Source organism: Mustela nivalis (assembly GCF_964662115.1).
Source record: "Mustela nivalis genome assembly, chromosome: 7".
Classification (NCBI taxonomy): domain Eukaryota; kingdom Metazoa; phylum Chordata; class Mammalia; order Carnivora; family Mustelidae; genus Mustela; species Mustela nivalis.
This window is the reverse complement of record NC_139026.1, coordinates 16,153,739-16,173,652: the sequence shown is the minus strand read 5'-3', so window position 1 is coordinate 16,173,652 and position 19,914 is coordinate 16,153,739. Positions and strand designations below refer to the sequence as shown.

General features: G+C 38.0%; 1 protein-coding gene across 15 annotated transcripts in view; it reads right to left on the bottom strand.

Moving 5' to 3' along the window:
• Positions 1–19,914, bottom strand: part of SLC41A2 (solute carrier family 41 member 2) — a 178,814-nt gene that overhangs the window by 129,917 nt on the left and 28,983 nt on the right. For 11 of the 15 annotated variants that reach the window (XR_014313863.1, XR_014313864.1, XM_082739089.1 and 8 more), the window contains exon 3: positions 5,328–5,435. The exons of the other annotated variants lie outside the window; for them this stretch is intronic. Coding sequence is in view for 9 of the 11 variants with exons in the window: in XM_082739089.1 (XP_082595215.1) it covers positions 5,328–5,435 (108 nt within the window). In the remaining 2 variants the exon portion in view is untranslated. The remainder of the gene's footprint in view (positions 1–5,327; positions 5,436–19,914) is intronic. 15 annotated transcript variants of the gene reach the window in all.

Genomic DNA, 19,914 nt, shown 5'->3' with positions numbered 1-19,914 from the left:
AAAGCACAGGTAGAGTATGAGAAAGTAAAAAATTTAGTTTTGAATGTAGTGAGTGGTACAGACAATTGGAAATTCAGCTCTGGAGGTCAGGAAGGCGGCTGGACATAGATATCTAAGAGTTAGCAATTAGCAACGTGCAAGCAGTACTGGGCTACATGAAACTATTGACAGAGAATATGAAAATAAGGTACTAATGGTTCAGGCAAACCTCAGATCAAGATAAGCAAAGAAAAAGAAACCAAAAGAGTCGACTAAGAGGAAGTCATGGAAGAGTGGAAGGAAGACAGCATGCGGTCTCAACGTCGAGGGTAACCAAAAAATCTCAAGCAGAGACAGTCAGTGAAGAGTATAAGGAAGGGGAGGCTCTGGGGACTTTGCTAGGAAGAAGTTGCTAACCTAGGGGCTGCCTGCCTGGCTCAGTTGGTAGTTAAGCATCCGTTTTGATTTCAGCTCACGTCATGATCTCAGGATCTCAGGATTGTGGGATTGAGCCCAAAGTCGGGCTCTGCACTCAGCAGGGAGTTTGCTTGAGAGTCTCTCTTTTTCTCTCTTCCTCTGCCCCTCTCTGACCCCTCTCTTCCTCTCTCTGGTTTCTTTCCCCTCCTCTTAAAAAAAAAAAAAATAAGTCTTTAACCTCGAGTTGCTTTAATAGTTAATACAGTATCAGAATTAGAAAATAGCTGGCTATGATTCCCTAGCACTCTGTAAGCATTATGGTAGTACTTCACCTAGCAAACTTGAGATCAAATTGTCTAAGCATGAAAATATCATACACTAGGTGAATATAGTAGGTTATCATAGCTTAATACCACGAGTTACTAGTTTTCCATCTACTAATTTGTTTACTTTGATCTCTCTCGAATCCTGAGAAAGTTTCAAGTGACTACTCCTAATCCATCAGGCAATCATGTCATCTCTTTCTGAAGATGATGTGAAGATCTGAAGATCCCAATTATGTCTCACTATATCCACTGCTACCACCTTGACCCAAGCTAGCATCACCTCTAGCCTGTATTACTGCAACAGACTTGTCTCTCTGCTTTAGTCTTTGGCCCTCTGGACCTCTGTCTCAACACAACAGTCAAAATAATCTGTTAAAAGATATCTATCAGATCACAGCACTCCTCTGTTCAAAATCTTCCAATGGCTTTCCATTTCCCACAACAGGCAAAGTCCTTACAAAGGCTCACCATGTGATCTCGCGCCCTGTTCTTTTCCCTTTCTCTCACTGGGTGCCCCCTCCACGGGCCTCCAGGTTGTTCATTTAACACAGTGGGTCTCAAGCTCTGACATACATAAGAACAGTCGGTTAAATTACAGATTGCTGAGCCACACGCCCAGAGTTTCAGATTCAGTAGCTTTGGGGTGGAGCTGAGAATTTGCATTCTAACAAGTTGCTTATCAGAGACCGCTTGTTGAGAATCATTGATCTATCAAATCAACAGCATTCCTGCCTCTGGCCTTTGACATTGAGTGAGCTGTGCCCATCTTAAATAGCCTCAAAAAATAAAAAGGAAACAAATTAGTAGATAGAAAAGTAATAAATCTTGGCATCAAGCCATGAAAACATAGTATATTCATCTAGTTTATGGTGTCTTCATTGCTTAGAGATCTAGGTAATTTCTTCAGTGTGTGACTCACATATCTTATTATCAGGGAGGAAATTCTCGATCTATCGAAGACATCAACTCCACCTCCACCTCCCAAAGAAAGGCCCAGCTAGCTCACTCTGCAGTCACGACCTTGGTTATCCTATCCTCTTGTGAGCTTTGCTTCTAATCAGCTTTGGAGCTGCCCTCTCTTAAATATGAACAAATAAAGGTAACCAGACATTTGATGGAACCTATCTACCATAAAATATAAATGCCACAACACATAAAGTTCAAATTAAAACATTAAGATTAAATTCACCTTTATTCAGTGTTAATGGTAATATAAGCAAATTAATTTGTAGCATATCCCTTACTACCTGGCTTCCCTACAGCAGAGCCTATTTCAAAATGGAGTGGTCTGTTCCATTTCTTATTTGAATCTAAACAAATACTGGAGAATGCTCAAGAATGTTCCTTTTCGAAATATTTTCTCTGAGATAAGCTAGCCAAAATTTCAGTTTTCCGGGCAGAGTTATCCAGTTGCTTAAAAGCTTGTATGCTTAACTATATTTATCAGGACAAAGTTCATTTTCCAACAAAATGAAACTAAAGCTACCTTTTAATTCTCATTCCAGTAACTTCCTTTTCCTTTAAATGTTGCCCGTTTTGTTTTTCAAGACCTCTTCCTTATTCCCCTCTCTGGCCATAAACCTCTTGGATTGAGTTTTACCTTCCTGACCCACCAGTTCTGAAAGCATAATGCAAATGCAGATCACTGGGGAAAAAAGACGGTACATGGAATGCAGGTATATGATTTCATTAACCCTGAAAACATCAGTAAAGCAACATAAAAGGGTTTTTGTTTTGTTTGTTTTTTTTTTTAAGATAAAAGCTAGCGGTATAATGGACAAACATTCTGGTGGAACACCAAGTGGGAAAATCAATATTCAGGTGACGCCAAATGTCACCATTATATAATGAATATATGATGAATATCTTCTGAGATATTAGAGTGTGAAACTTAATCAAATTTTTAAAAAACTGTATTACCATCTTAGTATTACATTTTTTAGAGATTATTTCTTAGCACTGAGAGTTACTAGGTTGATCCTATAGTCACTATACTTTCTATCTGTAATACTATACAGATGCCCACTTTAAAACAAAGTCGTTAGAGAATCAAGATTGGTTTGGGCTAGTTTTACCAATTTAGATACTTCTAAGAACGATGGTGTTACCCAATTACTGGACTTTCTTTCCTCTCACATAATAATTGATGAAAATTTGAAATCTCCTCTTTAATTCTTAGGTTTGGAGATTTGGTTGATGGTGACAATAAAATTTCATTGAAGTAGTTCCGTAAACTGAAGTTTAGTACATTGTTTGATGGTGCTTTCTAAATACTTTCAGGTAAGTCTAAGATTGCTGTCCTAACATATTTTTTAAAAATATTCTTATATGGACTTAATGGCTTCATAGGATTGCTTGAGAAAACCTGGTCTTTAAACCTTGGATCTAAAAGTTTAACAATGGAGCAATGTAACTGGGTTCCATGACACCAAAAAGTAATGAATTTCCATCTGTATCTATCACCAACACAGCTGTTCAGTTTCTTGGTTACCTTTTGATATGCAAATCCCCCCCCATAGATGGACTCATTCACTGTAGCACCTTTAAGCAAACAAAAAAACTTAACTTCACATACTAAATGTACTGTAATTAGTAATAACCTCTGACAGCTTAATTTTTGACTAACATTAAATTGGGTAGATGGTTCCCTGAAGTGAACCCCACTAGCGGCATGATTTTTTATTTTTATTTTTTATTAACATATAATGTATTATTTGACTTAGGGTACAGGTCTGTGAATCATCAGGCTTACACATTTCACAACACTCACCATAGCACATACCCTCCCCAATGTCCATAACCCAGCCACCCTCTCCCTACCCGCCTTCCCCCAGCAACCCTCAGTTTGTTTTGTGAGATTAAGAGTCTCTTATGGTTTGTCTCCCTCCGGATCACATCTTATTTCATTTTTTTCCTTCCCTACCCCCCAAACCTCCCACTCTGCCTCTCAACTTCCTCATATCAGGGAGATCATATGATAATTATCTTTCTCTGATTGACTTATTTTGCTCTGCATAATACCCTCTAGTTCCATCCACAGCATCATAAAAGGCAAGATTTCATTTCTTTTGATGGCTGCATAGTATTCCATTGTATATATATACCACATCTTCTTTTTTTTTTTTTAAGATTTTATTTATTCATTTGACAGAGAGAGAGGAGAGAGATCATAAGTAGGCAGAGAGGTAGGCAGAGAGAGAGAGGAGGAAGCAGGCTCCTCGCTGAGCAGAGAGCCTGATACGGGGCTCGATCCCAGGCCCCTGAGATCATGACCTGAGCTAAAGGCAGAGGCTCAACCCACTAAGCCACCCAGGTGCCCCAATATGCTACATCTTCTTTATCTACTCACCTGTTAATGGACATCTAGGTTCTTTCCACAGTCTGGCTATTGTGAACATTGTAGCAGCATGATTTTAATCAACATAATTTGGTTTCACAATGGGGAACCCCCAATAAATGCTAGAGTGAGCAAACAATGTCCTTTGGGCTTCTAAAAATAACTCAGAGTCCTGTAGAGGCTTTGGTTTTAAAAACCTTCCTAGATGACAATTTAGCTTATCTAGCAAAGCTTTAAAAGAATGCATTTTTGGGGGGCACCTGGGTGGCTCAGTCAGTTAAGCGGCTGCCTTCAGCTCAGGTCATGATCCCAGTGTCCTGGGATTGAGCTCCACATCGGCTTCCTGCTCAGTAAGGAGTCTGCTTCTCCCTCTCCCACTCCCCCTGCTCATGCTTGCTCTCTCTCATGCTGTCTCAAATAAATAAATAAAATCTTTAAAAAAAAAAAAAGAATGCATTCTTTTCCTGAACAGTTACAATCCTAGAATATGCCCCAAAGAAATAAAAGAATACGGAACTCTATGTATAAAAGTATTCATTATAATATTGTTTATATAGCAAAACATTAGAACGAGGCTATATCTAATAATAGATTATGGACTGAATTATGGGAGAGCTATGTAAGGGAAAAGTACAAAGCCAATAAAAATAATGGCACAGGTCTATATTGATATAGAAAGATGATCATGGTATATCTTCAAATTGATTATCACAGATTTTAAGAGGGTATATGCTATCTACCTTATGCCTATCTGTAAGTATAGATAGCCAAGTACAGATGGCTATCTATATAGATATAGATAGAAAGATCTATACCAAAAATATTAATATATGATTATATCGAGGTGAAGAATTTGGAGTGGTTTTAAATTTTCTTCTTCGTAATTTTTTCTCTTTTCTTCAGTTTTTGCTATAAGCATGTATTACTTTTATAACCACAAAAGGTTTAAATACCAGTCAACCAAACACTGAACCATAAAGAATCTCAATATCTAAACTGTCCCATGTCTTAAGCACTGATAACTGCTAGAATGCCCTGGAGTAAAATGAGGCAAGTATACTCCTTCTCGGGATAAAGGAGAGCCTATAATTCACAAATTAGCCAACCTAGAGAACTTTTGGGATATTATCAGCCATTACTACTTAGCATATCCCTGAGGTCCAGAAATTTATCAGACAGAGGGAAAAAAAACCTTTCCTGATACAAGTTCTCCTTCTCAAAAACAGTATAGGTAATACACATACTTAGAGGTGGGAAAACAAACTTACTGCAGTGGATAATCTGGATGCCAATGTCATTTCCAAGTTCCCTTTGAGACCAAGAAGTGCAGGAACTAAAATGAAAACTTCTGTTACCTTTCTGAATACCTCCCAGTGCTGTAAGGAAAAAACAAAAACAAAAACAAAACAGAATTTTCTGATACTCTTGAAAAAATACTTTAGAAAAAAAAAAACGTTTCAAAAAATCTTAGCCTTTTTTCCTCCAATGTTGTATCTACATTTTGAATGACAACACAGGTCATTTAAACAGTGAACATTTAGCTTAACCCGATTCTCCACAGCTCTGAAGCCTTGAGTTGCTTTAGAAGATTGAGTTAAATTGGAAGTGATAGCTGATATAGTCACTACATCCCAAATACATCTAGCTTGCTACATGACTGATACCCTTAAATTTTACTTTATCCCTTAATGAGGAGACAGTTTAACTAGTAGTTAAGAGCACAAACTCGAGAAGAGACCATCTGGATTTGAATCTTGGTTCCAACACTCATTATAACAACCCCCCAGGAAAAGTCTAGTAATATTATATTATTATTTTATCTCACAGATGAAGAAACATAGATTCAGTGAAGTTAAATGATTTTCCCAAGGCTAGAAGATGGGACTGAGGGGCGCCTGGGTGGCTCAGTGGGTTAAGCCTCTGTCTTTAGCTCAGGTCATGATCTCCGGGTCCCAGGAAGAAGCTCCACATCAGGCTCTCTGCTCCGTGGGAAGACTGCTTCCCCCTCCCCTCTCTCCACCTGCCTCTCTGCCTACTTGTGATCTCGCTCTATCAAATAAATAAATAAAATCTTTAAAAAAAAATTTTTAAAAAGAAGAAGAAGAAGATGGGACCGAGAATAAACCTTGGGAGTTCTGAGTCATCCCATGTTCTGGTCCCCATTTTAGGGTGTGAGGCAAGAGGTTGCAGTGTACAGGATCCACAAAAAAGCACTAAATAGGAAATTAGAAAATTTGTGATTCTAGGGATGGATTGGTCACAACATAGCTGCGTAATCCTGGATGAGTCATGACTTTCGGATCTCCCATTTCTTCACCCATGAAATGAAGATACTGTCTGAGAGCCCTGTCTAGTCCTTGGGAAAATACCATGATAATGAAAATAATGTTAAAATTCTTTATAAAGTGAAAGAAATCACTTAAAACAAATCACTTAATAACACAACTTACTACTTTATTAATGCCATTAAGGGGTGATTGTTCCAGTAAAATTTATGGATTAAAATTTATGGACTAACATCTTGATTTATGCCAAAAAATATCAAGAAAATGCAGCCTTGTCATTAATACCAATTAATACCAGGTAAGAGAAGTAAAACTTAAATCCATCAGATAAATGCAAGGAAAAATGCAATTTGTCCCCAGAGCTGCTCTAGAGGTTGTTTCAAATAGGTATAGAACTAGGACCTAAAGAGGTTAGGAAATGTTTATCAGATCAGTGTTTTGTAAAATCCTGGTTCAAAGAATATGTGAGGGAATCCTTCCAGGGTTCAAGTCAACTAAGGAAGAGCCTACAAAAAAGCACTGGAGGCCCAGCTGATCCCAGACTTCTTAACCTGCCAAAAAACTTAGAAATAATCTTCCCATTTTTTACAGTGGGTTAAGAATTCTGCTGTGCTTGTGGGATATGCCTCCTTCAGAGGTTAAGAGCGGTGGTGGTATGATGATGATGATGATGATGATGAAAAACTTAATAATTATTAACAATATTCAACATCCACTGATTGCTTGGTATGTGTCAGGCACTGTTTTCTTTAGCTTTACTCATTTAAGCTTCACAATAGAACTATGAGATAGGTGTCATTTTTAACAAATCAGGGATATATTTTACCTAGGTCATCATTTTAAGACATCTAGCTATATGACTTAATTTTAGAAACACGAGATATCCAGGTATCTCTACCAGTCTAGCTCCCACATGTCATCACACTTTGGATCTGCTGGGATGAACACCTTTTGGTTACTCCCATCCTTTCCAAGTTCGATTCAAATCAAACACTCCCCTGAGAATTACTGTGAAGTCACTGTCACCTTAGATTGCTATAATAAGAACACTCCATTACTGATTTCCTATCTCATGCCAAATAAATTCTATATTCTTTTCCCTACATTTGCAGGGGTATGCTTCTAGAAGTTCCCAAACTTTCCCAGTTTTCATAACACCCCCACCAGGGCAAAAGAAACACCTGAAGTCCTATTTATTATGTAGCTGGTCCAAACAACTTAACACATATTTATTTACTAACAATTTTTTTAAAGATTTTATTTATTTATTTGTTAGACCGAGATCACAAGTAGGCTGAGAGGCAGGCATAGAGAGAGGGGGAAGCAGGCTCCCTGCTGAGCAGAGAGCATGATGTGGGGCTTGATCCCAGGACCCTGGGGTCATGACCTGAGCCGAAGACAGAGGCTATAACCCACTGAGCCACCCAGGCGCCCCTATTTCCTAACAATTTAATAGCCATTTGTAGAAGTAATAAAAATACATTGAAGAAATATTTTACATCATATCACCATAATGACTTATTAATGGGGTGTGTGTACCTGTTGGTCATTGCACAATTTCTCAAACCTTGGAACTGGACACTGTCACCATTTCTTGTTCTATATTGGTTTTTCTGTGACGTTTTCTTTTTTTCACAGCACCCCTGAAAATCTAGCCATCAAGAGAAATGTGTGGTGCAATGCGAAAGTGTTGAACCACCCTGAGTCTGTAGAATGTCCAAGAAGTATCACTGTGCTTCCCTCAAAATTTTTTTAAAAATCCCACAGCAACCCTGGAGGGTCAAGAGACAGCATGTGGCCTATAGAGTGGCAAGAGGTAATACAGTACTTTAGTCTAGAGAAGGACTTTGGGGTCAGATTACCTAGGTTGGAATTCTGACTCTTCCTGCTTTTACTGTGTGACTTGTGTGATTTACCAAAGTTTACTTAACCATTCAACTGTTGAAGGTTACCTGGGTTGTATTAGGAAGCAGTCCACTTTATTGTATTACCTGGTTGGCTATTATGAATGAAGGCGCTAGAAACATTCATGAACCAGACTTATGTGAACCTAAGTCTTCATTCTCTGGCATAAGTGCCCAGGAATGCAACTGCTAAGTTTTATGATAGTTGACATTTAGTTTTAGTTTTTGTGTGTGTGTTTGTTTTTAAGAAACTGTCAAGGCGTGCCTGGGTGGCTCCATTGGTTAGGCATCATCAGACTCTTGGTTTCAGCTCTGGTCATGATCCTAGGGTCCTGGGATGGACTCCCACCACCTCACAGTCAGACTCCATGCTCAACATGGAGTTTGCCTCTTACGCATGCTCTCTCTCTCTCTCTCTAATTAAAAAAAAAAAAAAAAGACACTGTCGAGGTGCTTTCCAGAGTAGCTGTTCTGTTTTAAATTCCCATCAGCAATGTGTGGCCATTTCTCTGCATGCTTAACAGCATTTCATAGTTTACTGTTTTTATTATGGCCATTCTGATAGGTGTGAAGTGATACTTCATAGTGATTTTCATTTGCATTTCTCTAATAGCCAAAGATCCTGAACATCTCATGTTTATTTGCCATCTGGACATAGTCTTTGGTGAAATGTCTCTATGTCTTTTGTCAATTTCCTACATTTTTTTTAACTGTTGAGTTTTGAAGAGTCCTTTAAACAGGCTAGCCTTTTGTCTAGGTATGTGTTTTGCAAGTATTTTCTTCCACTCTGCAGGTTGCCATTTTATCCTCTTAAAAAGGTCATTCAGAGAACAAAAATTTTATTTGATGAAGTCCAATTTATCCATTATTCCTTTTATGGATCCTGATTTCCATATCAAGTCTAAGGAATCTTTGCTTAGCCCTAGATCCTGAGAATTTTCTCCTGTATTTTTCTAAAAATTTTATAGTTTCACATTTCATATTTAAAGGTGTGATCCATGTTGAGTTTCTTTTTTTCTTTTTTCCTTCTTTTGAGTTTATTTTTCTACAAAGACTTAGGTTGAGGTTTATTTCTCTGCCTACGGATGTCTAATTGCTTCAGCACCATTTACTGAAAGGGCTATTTTTTTCTCCACTGCACCTGTCTCCAAAATTAGCTGAATGTATTTGTGTGGGTCCATCTCTGGGCTATCTATTCAGCTGCACTGATCTACATGTCTATCCCTACACCACCACCACAGACTTGACTCCTGGAGCCATGCTAATCAGCTTGACACCAGGTAAACTGACCCTTCCCCTTTATTTTTATTTTTCAAGCCTGTTAAAGCTATTCTATTTTCTTGTCCATTGCATATAAATTTTAGGATATCATCTGCAAAATGTATGGAGTTTAAAAGTTCTGTTAAACCCATTTATCAATTTGGGGAAAATTGACATCTTTATTATGTTGAGTCTTCCAAGCCATGAATACGGCAGGACTCTCCATTTATTTAGATCTTCAGTTAATTTTATTAGGGTTCTATGGCTTTCAGCATACAAGTCCTGTACATATTTTGTAATTATTTTTTGAAAAATGTTACTGTATCTTTAATTTCAACTTCCGCCTATTCATTGTCGTGTACAGAAATAGAATTTATTTTTTTATGTATTATGTACCCTGTGACCTCGCTGAATTCATGTGCCAGTTTTAGGAGCTTTCTTTGTAGATTTCTTGGGGTTTTCAAAGTAGGCAATCACATCATCTGCGAATAGCAACAGTTTTAGTTTTTCCCTTCCAATTTGTGTGTCTTCCCCCCCCCCCCTTGCCTAATTGCATTGTGTTCAATAAAGGTAATGAGTCATCCTTGCCTTGTACCTGGTCTTAGGGAAAAGACATTCATATTTCACCATTAAGCACAATGTTGAGGAAATTCCACTCTCGTCCTAATTATCTGGGAGTTTTTTAAAATTGTTTTTTAAAAGATTTTATTTATTTATTTGACAGAGAGAGAGAGAGATCACAAGTAGGGATAGAGGCAGGCAGAGAGAGAGAGGGAGAAGAAGGCTCCCTGCTGAGCAGAGAGCCTGATGCGGGGCTTGATTCTAGGACCCTGAGACCATGACCTGAGCTGAAGTCAGAGGCTTAACCCTCTGAGCCACCCAGGTGCCCTCTGAGAGTTTTTTTAAACATGAATGAGTGTTGAATTTTATCAAATGCTTTTTCTGCATCAGTTGATATTATCGTGTGATTTTCTTCTTTAGCCTGTTAATATGGTAAATTACACTGATTTAATTTTCAAATATTGAGGCAGACTTGCTTCCCTCACTTCTTCATGGTACATAATTTATTTTACATATTGAATTCTATTAGACAGTGTTTTGTTAAGGATTTTTTTTTGCGGAGGGGGTCTATATACAGGAGATTAATCTGCAGACTTAAAGAAAATTCGATTGTCTCTGGGTTTGGTATTTGGGTAATAACTTGCTCTTAAAACGAACTGGAAATTATTCCCTCCTCTTTGACTTTCTGAATGAGCTTATGTAGAATTAATATTAATTCTGCTTAAAATATGACAGACTTTTCAGGTGAAGCTATCAGCGTCTGAAGATCTCTTTTTTAGGAGTTTTTAAAATTACACATTCAATTTCCTTAGTGGCTATAGAGCTATTCAAACGATCTATTTCATTTTGGGTTCCTCGTGGCCGTTCTGCCATTCAAGGAAGCAGTCCACTTTGTGTAAGTTGTAAAATGTATGCATACACAGTTGTCTGTAGTATTCTCTTATTATTCTTCCAATCTCTACAGGATCTATAGTGATATCCCCCATTTCATCCTGATATTGGTAATTTATGTCTTTATTTTTTTTTTTTTTGGCAGTACTGCTACAGATTATCCATTTTACTGATCTTTTCAAAGAACCAATTATTTGTTGCATCAGTTTTCTCTATTGTTGTCCTGCTTTCAATTTCACTGCAATTTTTGCTTTTATCTTTATTATCCTTTCCTCTCCTTGCTTTGGGTTTATTTTGTTCATCATTTTCTGCATTTGAGATGAGAGCTTTGATCGTTGATTTAAGATTTTTTTCCCCTCATACTAATGTACACATTTAATTCTATACATGTCCATCTCTGTATCGCTTTACCTGTGACTCACAAATCTGGATGTCACATTCTCATTTTCATTCCGTTCAACGTTTTGTTTTTGACTTTTTTGAGACTCCCCCTTTGAACATGGATTGTCTAAAGGTATGTTGTTTAGTTTCCAGGTATGTGGAAGTTTTTCTGTTTTCTTTCTGTTACTGTTTCTAGTTTGATTACATTGTAACTAGAGAACATATTCTGAATCATTTCAGTATTTCAGACTTGAGATTTGGTTTATGGCCCAGGATATGGTCTCCCTTGGTATATGATCTGTGACACTTTGAACAGCATGTGTGTGCTGCTGTTTGGGGAGGAAGTGTTCTGGAAATGTCAGTCAAATCTTGTTGGGCTGATGGTGTTAGTCCTCCTATATTCTTGCTGATTTTCTATCAGTTCTATCAACTGTTGAGAGAACAGTGTTGAAGACTCTAACCGTAATTGTGGATTTTTCTATTTCCTCCTTTCAATTCTATTGAGGGCTCTCATTATTAGATAAAAAAATTAAAATTCTGGCACCATACATGCCCTCCTCTGATATCATCCTGGATGAAGTGTTGGGGCACCTCACTACAGCTTTTTCCTCTCCAGATTTACTGAAGTGTAACTGAAAAAAGTGTAATATATGTAAAGGGTATAACATGATGATTTGATATGCACACATTGTAAAAAGAGGCCCACCACTGAGTTAATTCACATACCCTTTAACTCACATTGTTACCTTTTTCTTTGTTTGATGAAAATGCTTAAGACCTACTGTCTTATTTAGCAATTATCAATTATACAGTAGAGTATTATCAACTATAGTCACCATGTTATACATTAAATCCTCAAAATCTTTCCAAACTATGGAAAGAACCTAGATGTCCATCAATAGATGAATGGATAAAGAAGATGTGGGGTGTGTGTGTGTGTGTGTGTGTGTGTGTGTATACACACACACATACATACATACAATGGAATTCTATGCAGCCATCAAAATAAATGAAATCTTGCCATTTGCAAGGACATGGATGGAGCTAGAGGGTATTATGCTAAGCAAGATAAGTCAATCAGAGAAAGACAATTATCATATGATCTCCCTGATATGAGGAAGCTGAGAGGCAACATGGGGGGTTTGGGGGGTTGGAAAGGAATAAATGAAACAAGATGGGATTGGGAGGGAGACAAACCATAAGAGACTCTTAATCTCACAAAACAAACAGAGGGTTGCCGGGGGAAGGGGGGGTAGAGAGAGGGTGGTTGGGTTATGGACATTGGGGAGGGTATGTGCTATGGTGAGTGCTGTGAAGTGTGTAAACCTGGCGATTCACAGACCTGTACCCCTGGGGCTAATAATACATTATATGTTAATAAAAAAATAAAAAATCCTCAGAACTTACTCATCTTATAGCTGAAAGTTTATACCTTTTAACCAACCTCTCCCCATTTCCCCCATCCCCCACCAGTACCATTTTACTATTTCTATGAGTTTGATTTTTTTTTTTTTTAGATTCCGCATGTAAGTGATACTATGCAATATTTGTTTTTCTCCATCTGGCCTATTTTACTTAGCGTAATGTACTCCACATACATCCATGTTGTTCATTTCAGCCCCAAACTAAGCCTTTGCTGCTCTGGGTAAGTGGGCGAGACCACAGTCTTTTCTGTCATGGTTGGCTAGAGTAGAACAATTCTTCGCCACAAGGTTTCTGTCTCGCTAGATTGCCCCTTTCCTGGTCCTTTAGCTGGAGAGAGCAGGCTTTTCTTCTTGTTTGCACCTGTTGGTATTCCCAGGTTGCTGGCTTCTTTAGCTCCAGATCTGGGATACATGAAGCGATAAAGGCCTCACCAGACTGCTTTCTTCTCTCCACCTTTCACAGAGTCTTAATGTTTGTTCTATATAAAGTTCCCAGGGTTTTGTTTTGTTCTGTTGTTGTACTTAATGGGCAGGACAGGTAAATGTACATTTATTCCAGCTTTCCAGAAGTCAAAGCGCATGAATTATTTTTTAAATAAAAACCAGAATCATTACATCAGAGTGCGTGCTACTGCTTTCCTGGGATTACATGTTTTTTAACATGTGAGTTATTTTCTCTTTAATACAAACTCTAAAATGATCACTATGCTTTATAAGGGGACGCAAACATGCTGATGACTTCCTAGCTTTGTATATTGAGAAACTGATAAAAATTAGTCTAACATTGATACTGTCCCCCTACCTTCTCTTTGCACTTTAAAAACATTGGCCTTCTTGTCCACAAAACTTCAACAAAGTATCTGTTTTCTCCCTGAACGCTCTACTTTCCTTATCAGAAAACTAGCCCTGACTCAGAGTTCCACGGTTAGAAATACGGCTTAGGCACTGCATCATTCCATCTGAATTCCAAAACACACACAGCAGGATAGTAATAAAGGACTATTTGAGAGCTATACTATCCTCTATTTCAAAGGAATATTTTCAGCATTGCAACAATTCTATCTTCATAAAACATAACAGGATCTAAGGGTTTGGCAGACATCAGGTTTCAATAATATTCTAATGATCAGGATAAACTTACCTAGAAATTACTGGAAGTTCCAAAGGTATTAGCTCAGTTTACATACATTTCTTCTAGATGGATAGGTAACTAATAGTAATCTCATTTTACAGAATCTTATAATAGATTAAGTCAACGGACAATCCAAGATACACACGTAGCATATTGTACCGAGAACAGGATTTATCCTCAAGACAAGCCTCTGCCATTGACAAGCTGCACATTCTTGGACAAATCATTTAACGATTTGCTTATTTTTAGTGAGGCAAGGGAAGACAAAGAACTTGGACTAGGATATTTCCAACTGAATCCTACAATTAAAAACTCAATCTGATTATCAATATTTAGGGACGCCTGGGTGGCTCAGTTGGTTGGGCAGCTGCCTTTGGCTCGGGTCATGATCCCAGCGTCCTGGGATCGAGTCCCACATGGGGCTCCTTGCTCAGTGGGGAGCCTGCTTCTCTCCCTCTGTCTCTGCCTGTGCTCGCTCGCTCTCCCTCTCTCCCTCTGACAAATAAATAAAATATTAAAAAAAAAGAAATTGATTATCAATATTCAGCAATATTTGTAACAAAGTAGAGTTTATTTCATTTCATTCATTCATACTGAGTGTCTGCTCTATGTAAGGCATTAGGCTAGTTTTTCGGATGGGGCCCTCCTTAAGTGGGGCCGAAGACTATGTGGATGAACTATCCCACCCAACTCCATTTACCAGTAGTAAGGGAATTTACATGATTTTAGATTCATGGTTCTCAAGCTGGAACCCACATCAAAATCACCAGAAATAATAAAGCTCATAAAAAGAGTTTGCTGGACCCGCCCCAGGTTTCTGATTCAGTAGAGGCGGGATAGTCTGAGAATTCATGTATCTAAGTTCCCAGATGATGCTGATGATACTGGGTGAGGGAGCCCACTTTGAGAACCACGGGCTCAGATAAATAAATAAAAAGACCACGGAGGAGCCAGGTTCTGTATGGGCAGGGTCACTACCCTCAAGGTGCTGTTCTTGCCTCCTGTGCATACTTCTCCATCTCCATTTTCCTTGAAGCAGTATCTACTCCCCTTCACTTAAGAAGCAGTTAAATTCTTAATCTTCGTGCTTCTAGTAAAATTGCTGTTCTGAGTGGCCATCTGTCCGAGACAGAAGTGTAACTCAAACAGGGCTCATGTTATCCCATCTCCCTAATCACATTGACTGTTCCCCCAGGGGTAAGCATGGGACCAAAGACAACCCAACTGAAGAGTTCTTCCTTAGGATCTTCCAAACTGAAGACAGAGGATAGCTCACTCATCCTTTCCCTTTGTAAAACAAACTGAAAGGATATGACCCCACAACTGTCAGGAGCTATGTGCCATAGGAGAGAATGTGGGCAACAAACAAAATGGAACTTATAAGGAGCCACTGGGTGGCTCAGTGGGTTAAGCCGCTACCTTAGGCTAATGTGATCCCAGGGTCCTGGGATCAAGCCCCAGGTCGGGCTCTCTTCTCGGCAGGGAGCCTGCTTCCTCCTCTCTCTCTGTCTGCCTCTCTGCCTACTTGTGATCTCTGTCTGTCAAATAAATTTAAAAAAATCTTAAAAAAAAAAAAGAGAGGAGAGACAGAGAGAAGATCATCATAAAATTAAGTCCTTGATCTCGTTATATCTGAGGTAAGGCGGTACAACTATTCTTCCTACTTAAAAAAGATAACGCATTCTTTATTATTATTATTATTATTTAAATTATCTGGTTAGTTGGGTTTCAATTTCTTACAACAGAGAAGTTCTGGCGCATAGAAGGGGATCCAAAAATAAGATATGTCCCCCATAAACAAGGAGATAGTAAGTAAGTAGTTAAAAGACAACCTGGGTTTAATTCAGCCAGTTATCAGTTGTGTGACCTTGGGCAAATAACTTAGTATCTAACCCTGGTACATCGCCCACCTGAGTCCTCATATACATAAGGTGAGAACTCGTGCGCTAGGTACTGACAAAGAACATTCGATGAATGATGCCTGTTACTATCACATCATTTACTGAACATTGATCTCCCGGGTACTATTTATTGTGCTTCACAAGCTCTTTTACTAAGTTCTTTAATTCAGGGCACAGGGTGAATAAAGCGATGTTGTAAGGCACAAGCACACAAAGGTAGTTTTGACTGGGACAAAAGCTTACCCCTTGGGGTAAGTCTGAACATGTAAAAAGAACATTTCATATCCCTATAGGTCTTTTTGGTACTTCAGTAGAATTCCTATAGCACTCTTCTATGTGTTCAGTCACACATTTTAGTTAAGTATTTGTATTTCCCATTACCATGAAAAGGCATCAACTTTGGGGTAAAAGCTCCAAATCTGAATTCCTAGCCTATATTTGCTCGCTGAGGGAGCTCTCTGAGCCTCACTCAAATGCCTCATTTTAAAGTGAGGTTAAAAACTCAATCTTTGGATTATGATTCCCACTCAATACAGGTCATCTCAGCAGATTTTCTCAGCAAACATCGACGGACCACTCCAAGCTGCAGTAAGTGAATAAGAATAAAAGTAAAAAGCAGAAAAGCGAGGCTAGAGCGGGTCTTACATAAAACAGGGAGCAGATGTCCTACTACACAGAAAGCAGACAGTGGCCAAGCAATCTACCCTAATTTGCCATCAGCCACATATTGAAGTACTGCCTTAAGACACTAACAGCCATTTAACTCCTTATCCTGCATTTGATAATCCAGTCGAAGCAGCACATATAACAGCACCTGCTAAGGACTGAATGGTGTCACCTTCATAATTCCTATGTTGAAGCCCTAACCCCCAATGTGACTGTATTTGGAGATCAGGCTTATGAGATGGTGATGAAAGTTACAGGAAGTCATAAGGGGAGGACCTGAATCTGACAGGGCTGGTGCCTTTATAAGAAGAGTAAGAGGCAACAGCCCCTGCTCTCTCCAGCATGAGGATGCAGAGAAAAGGCAGCTCTCCGAAAACCAGAAAAGGAACTCTCACCAAGAACAGGGCAGGTTGGGGTCTTGGACTTTCCAGCCTCTAGAACTATGAGAAATAAGTGTTTAATGTTTAATCCACCCAGTCTATAGTATTTCATTACAGCAGTCCAAGCAGACTAAGAGAGTACCAAAGACAAACTTCAGTTTTTTAGTTGTTTAAAACTGGCCCTGACCTCTATCATGTTAGAGGACCGTAGCCCTTGGAGGTGTGGGTGGCTTAGTCATTAGGGGTTTGCCTTCAGCTCAGGTCATGATCCCAGGGTACTGGGATGGAGCCCTGCATGGGGTTCCCTGCTCAGTGGGAAGCCTGCTTCTCCATCTCCCTCTCCCTCTGCCTGCTGCTCTGCCTGCTTGTGCTCCCTCGCTGAAAAATAAATAAATAAAATCTAAAAAAAAAAAAAAAAAAAGAGGTATGTAGCCCTTAAAGGATTACAAAAGCTTTCACATGCATTAAATTTATATAATGTGTAGTGGTTAAGAGAACAGATATTGAGTTTGGACCAAGATCCAATCCTCAGCTCTGTCACCTGATGACAAAGTTGTTATTTTTGTTTTTTTTAATTTTGTAAAGCAAAGACAATGGCACCTTTCCTACAGTTTTCTTGTAAGGATTAAAATAGATCATGTATGTAAAGAGCTTAGGGCAGTGCCTACAGCAAACTTTCAATAAATGGTGTCATGTTTCAACAAACATTTACTAAAAATCTACTCAACCTGATAGGGATGTAATGGTGAAAATTTTTTTTTAAGACTTACCAAAATAAACACAAAAAGAAATAGAAAAATTTGATTAGCTCTGTGACTTCTATAGAAACTCAAACTATAAATAAAAACATTCCCCCACAAAAACAAAAACAAAAACAAAAATTGCATCCCTCCACAGAAAATGGTGGGGCCAGATACCTTCATCAGGGAATTATACCAAATACTTAGGGAAGAAATAATGACAAAGTGAAATAAACCTTAACAAAGAATAGGAGGAAAAAAAATAAAGAAAACATTTTCAAATTCACTCATGAGACTAGTACTACCTTAATGAAAACTGCTAATGACATTATGAGGAGGAGGAGAATTATGGGCTAATCTTACATATGGATATAGATGCAAAAAATATCACCAAAATATTAGCAAAATTAATCAGAACTGTATAAAAAGAAAACAAATCATGAACAGGTTATACTTATCCCAGAAATATAAGATTGATTTAATTAATATAATTCAACATAGCAACAAAGGAAAGAAAATCATAGATGTTAACAATAAATAGAAAGTATTTGATAAAGTTCATGATAAAATTCCATTCATGATTTTTAACACAAAGCTTAGTAAATTAAAAAAAAGAAACGCCCTTAATATCATAAAGAATATTAAAAATGTCAATAGCAAACCCCAGACTTCATGAGGAACTGTTGAAAGCTTTCTCTTAGAGATCTAGGACAAGATAAGTCTGCTTTCATCAGTCCTATTTTAAATCTTTTTTAAAAAGATTTTATTTATTTGACAGACAGAGACCACGAGTAGGCAGAGAGGCAGGCAGAAAGAGAGAGGGGAAGCAGGCTCCCCGTTGAGCAGAGAGCCAGATGCGGGGCTTGATTCCAGGACCCTGAGATTGTGACCCAAGCCGAAGGCAGAGGCTTAATTCACTGAGCCATCTAGGTGCCCTCATTAGTCCTATTTTATAGTGCTTTGGAGGTCCTAGCCAGTACAGAATGCCACAAAAATGAATAAATAAATAAATAATATGAGTTTTAGAAAGAAGTAAATACTGTCATTATTCACAGATAATATAGTTACGATGAAGTAATTCTAAAAGAATTTACATATCAATTATTATGTTAGTGAATTTAGCAAACTTGCTAGATACAGGGTCAACATACACACACACACACACACACAGAAAGTGAAATTTTAAAAGAACTGTACCATTTACAATAGCATAAAAAGTATCAAATAACTAAGAATAAGTCTAACAAAAAAATGTAAAAAACCTGTGCTCAGAAACTAGAAAACATCAGAGAAGGAAATCAAAGATAACCTAATAAATGGAGAGGGCTATTGCATGTACATGTGTCTGAAGAGTCAGCATTTAGGAGTAAATTCTCCTCCTAATTATCTGTAGATTCAATGCAATCTGAATCACAATTACAACAACTTTCTTTTGCGGAAACTGACAAGCTTTTATACTAAAATATGCATGAAAGTACAAAGGGAAAAGAATAGCCAAAGCGCTTTGAGGAAGAACATGGAGAGAACATGCTCTACTCGATATTCAGATAGTGTGGTATTCATGCCAAGCAACATAAATACACCAAAGGAGAATAGAAAGCCCAGAAACATATCTGCACATAAATGGGTACTTGATTTCTAACAAAGAGTTTGGTTATATAATAGTGCAGACACACCTGGAAATCCATGTGGAAAGAAACAAAACAAAACAATACGCAATCCTACATCAACTCTCTATAAAAAAGTATTCCAGGGAGAGGATTATCTAAATGTAAAAGGCAAAACAATAAAACTTTAAGAAGGTAATTTAAGAGAACATCTTAATTACCAGAAAAGTATGGAAAGGTTTCTTAAGCAGGAAGCAAAAAGTACAAACAATGGAAAAGTAGGAAAAGGCACTATTATCAAAATTAAGAAGTCCTGCTGATTAAGACTCACTGAGAGAGGGAAAAGGTAAGCCACAGAGGAAAGATATTTTTAATACATATAACTAAAGGATTTGTATCCGGAATACACAAACAACTCTTACAAATCAGTAAGAAAAAAAATCTAACAAATAAGAAAATGAGCAAAAAAACCTTTACCAGTTAACGTCCAAATAAATGGTCAGTAAACATCATTAGTCATGAGGGAAATCCCCATTAAAACCAACACACATGCCAGAATTTCTCAACTTACAAAGACTGCTGATACCTTGTATAAATAAGAATACGGAGCAGTAAGACCTCTCAAACACAGCTGGTTAACCTGTAAATTGGTACAACTATTTGACATATACTAACTTTAAATACCTGTACATCCTAAGACCCAGAAATTCCCTTTCTCCATGT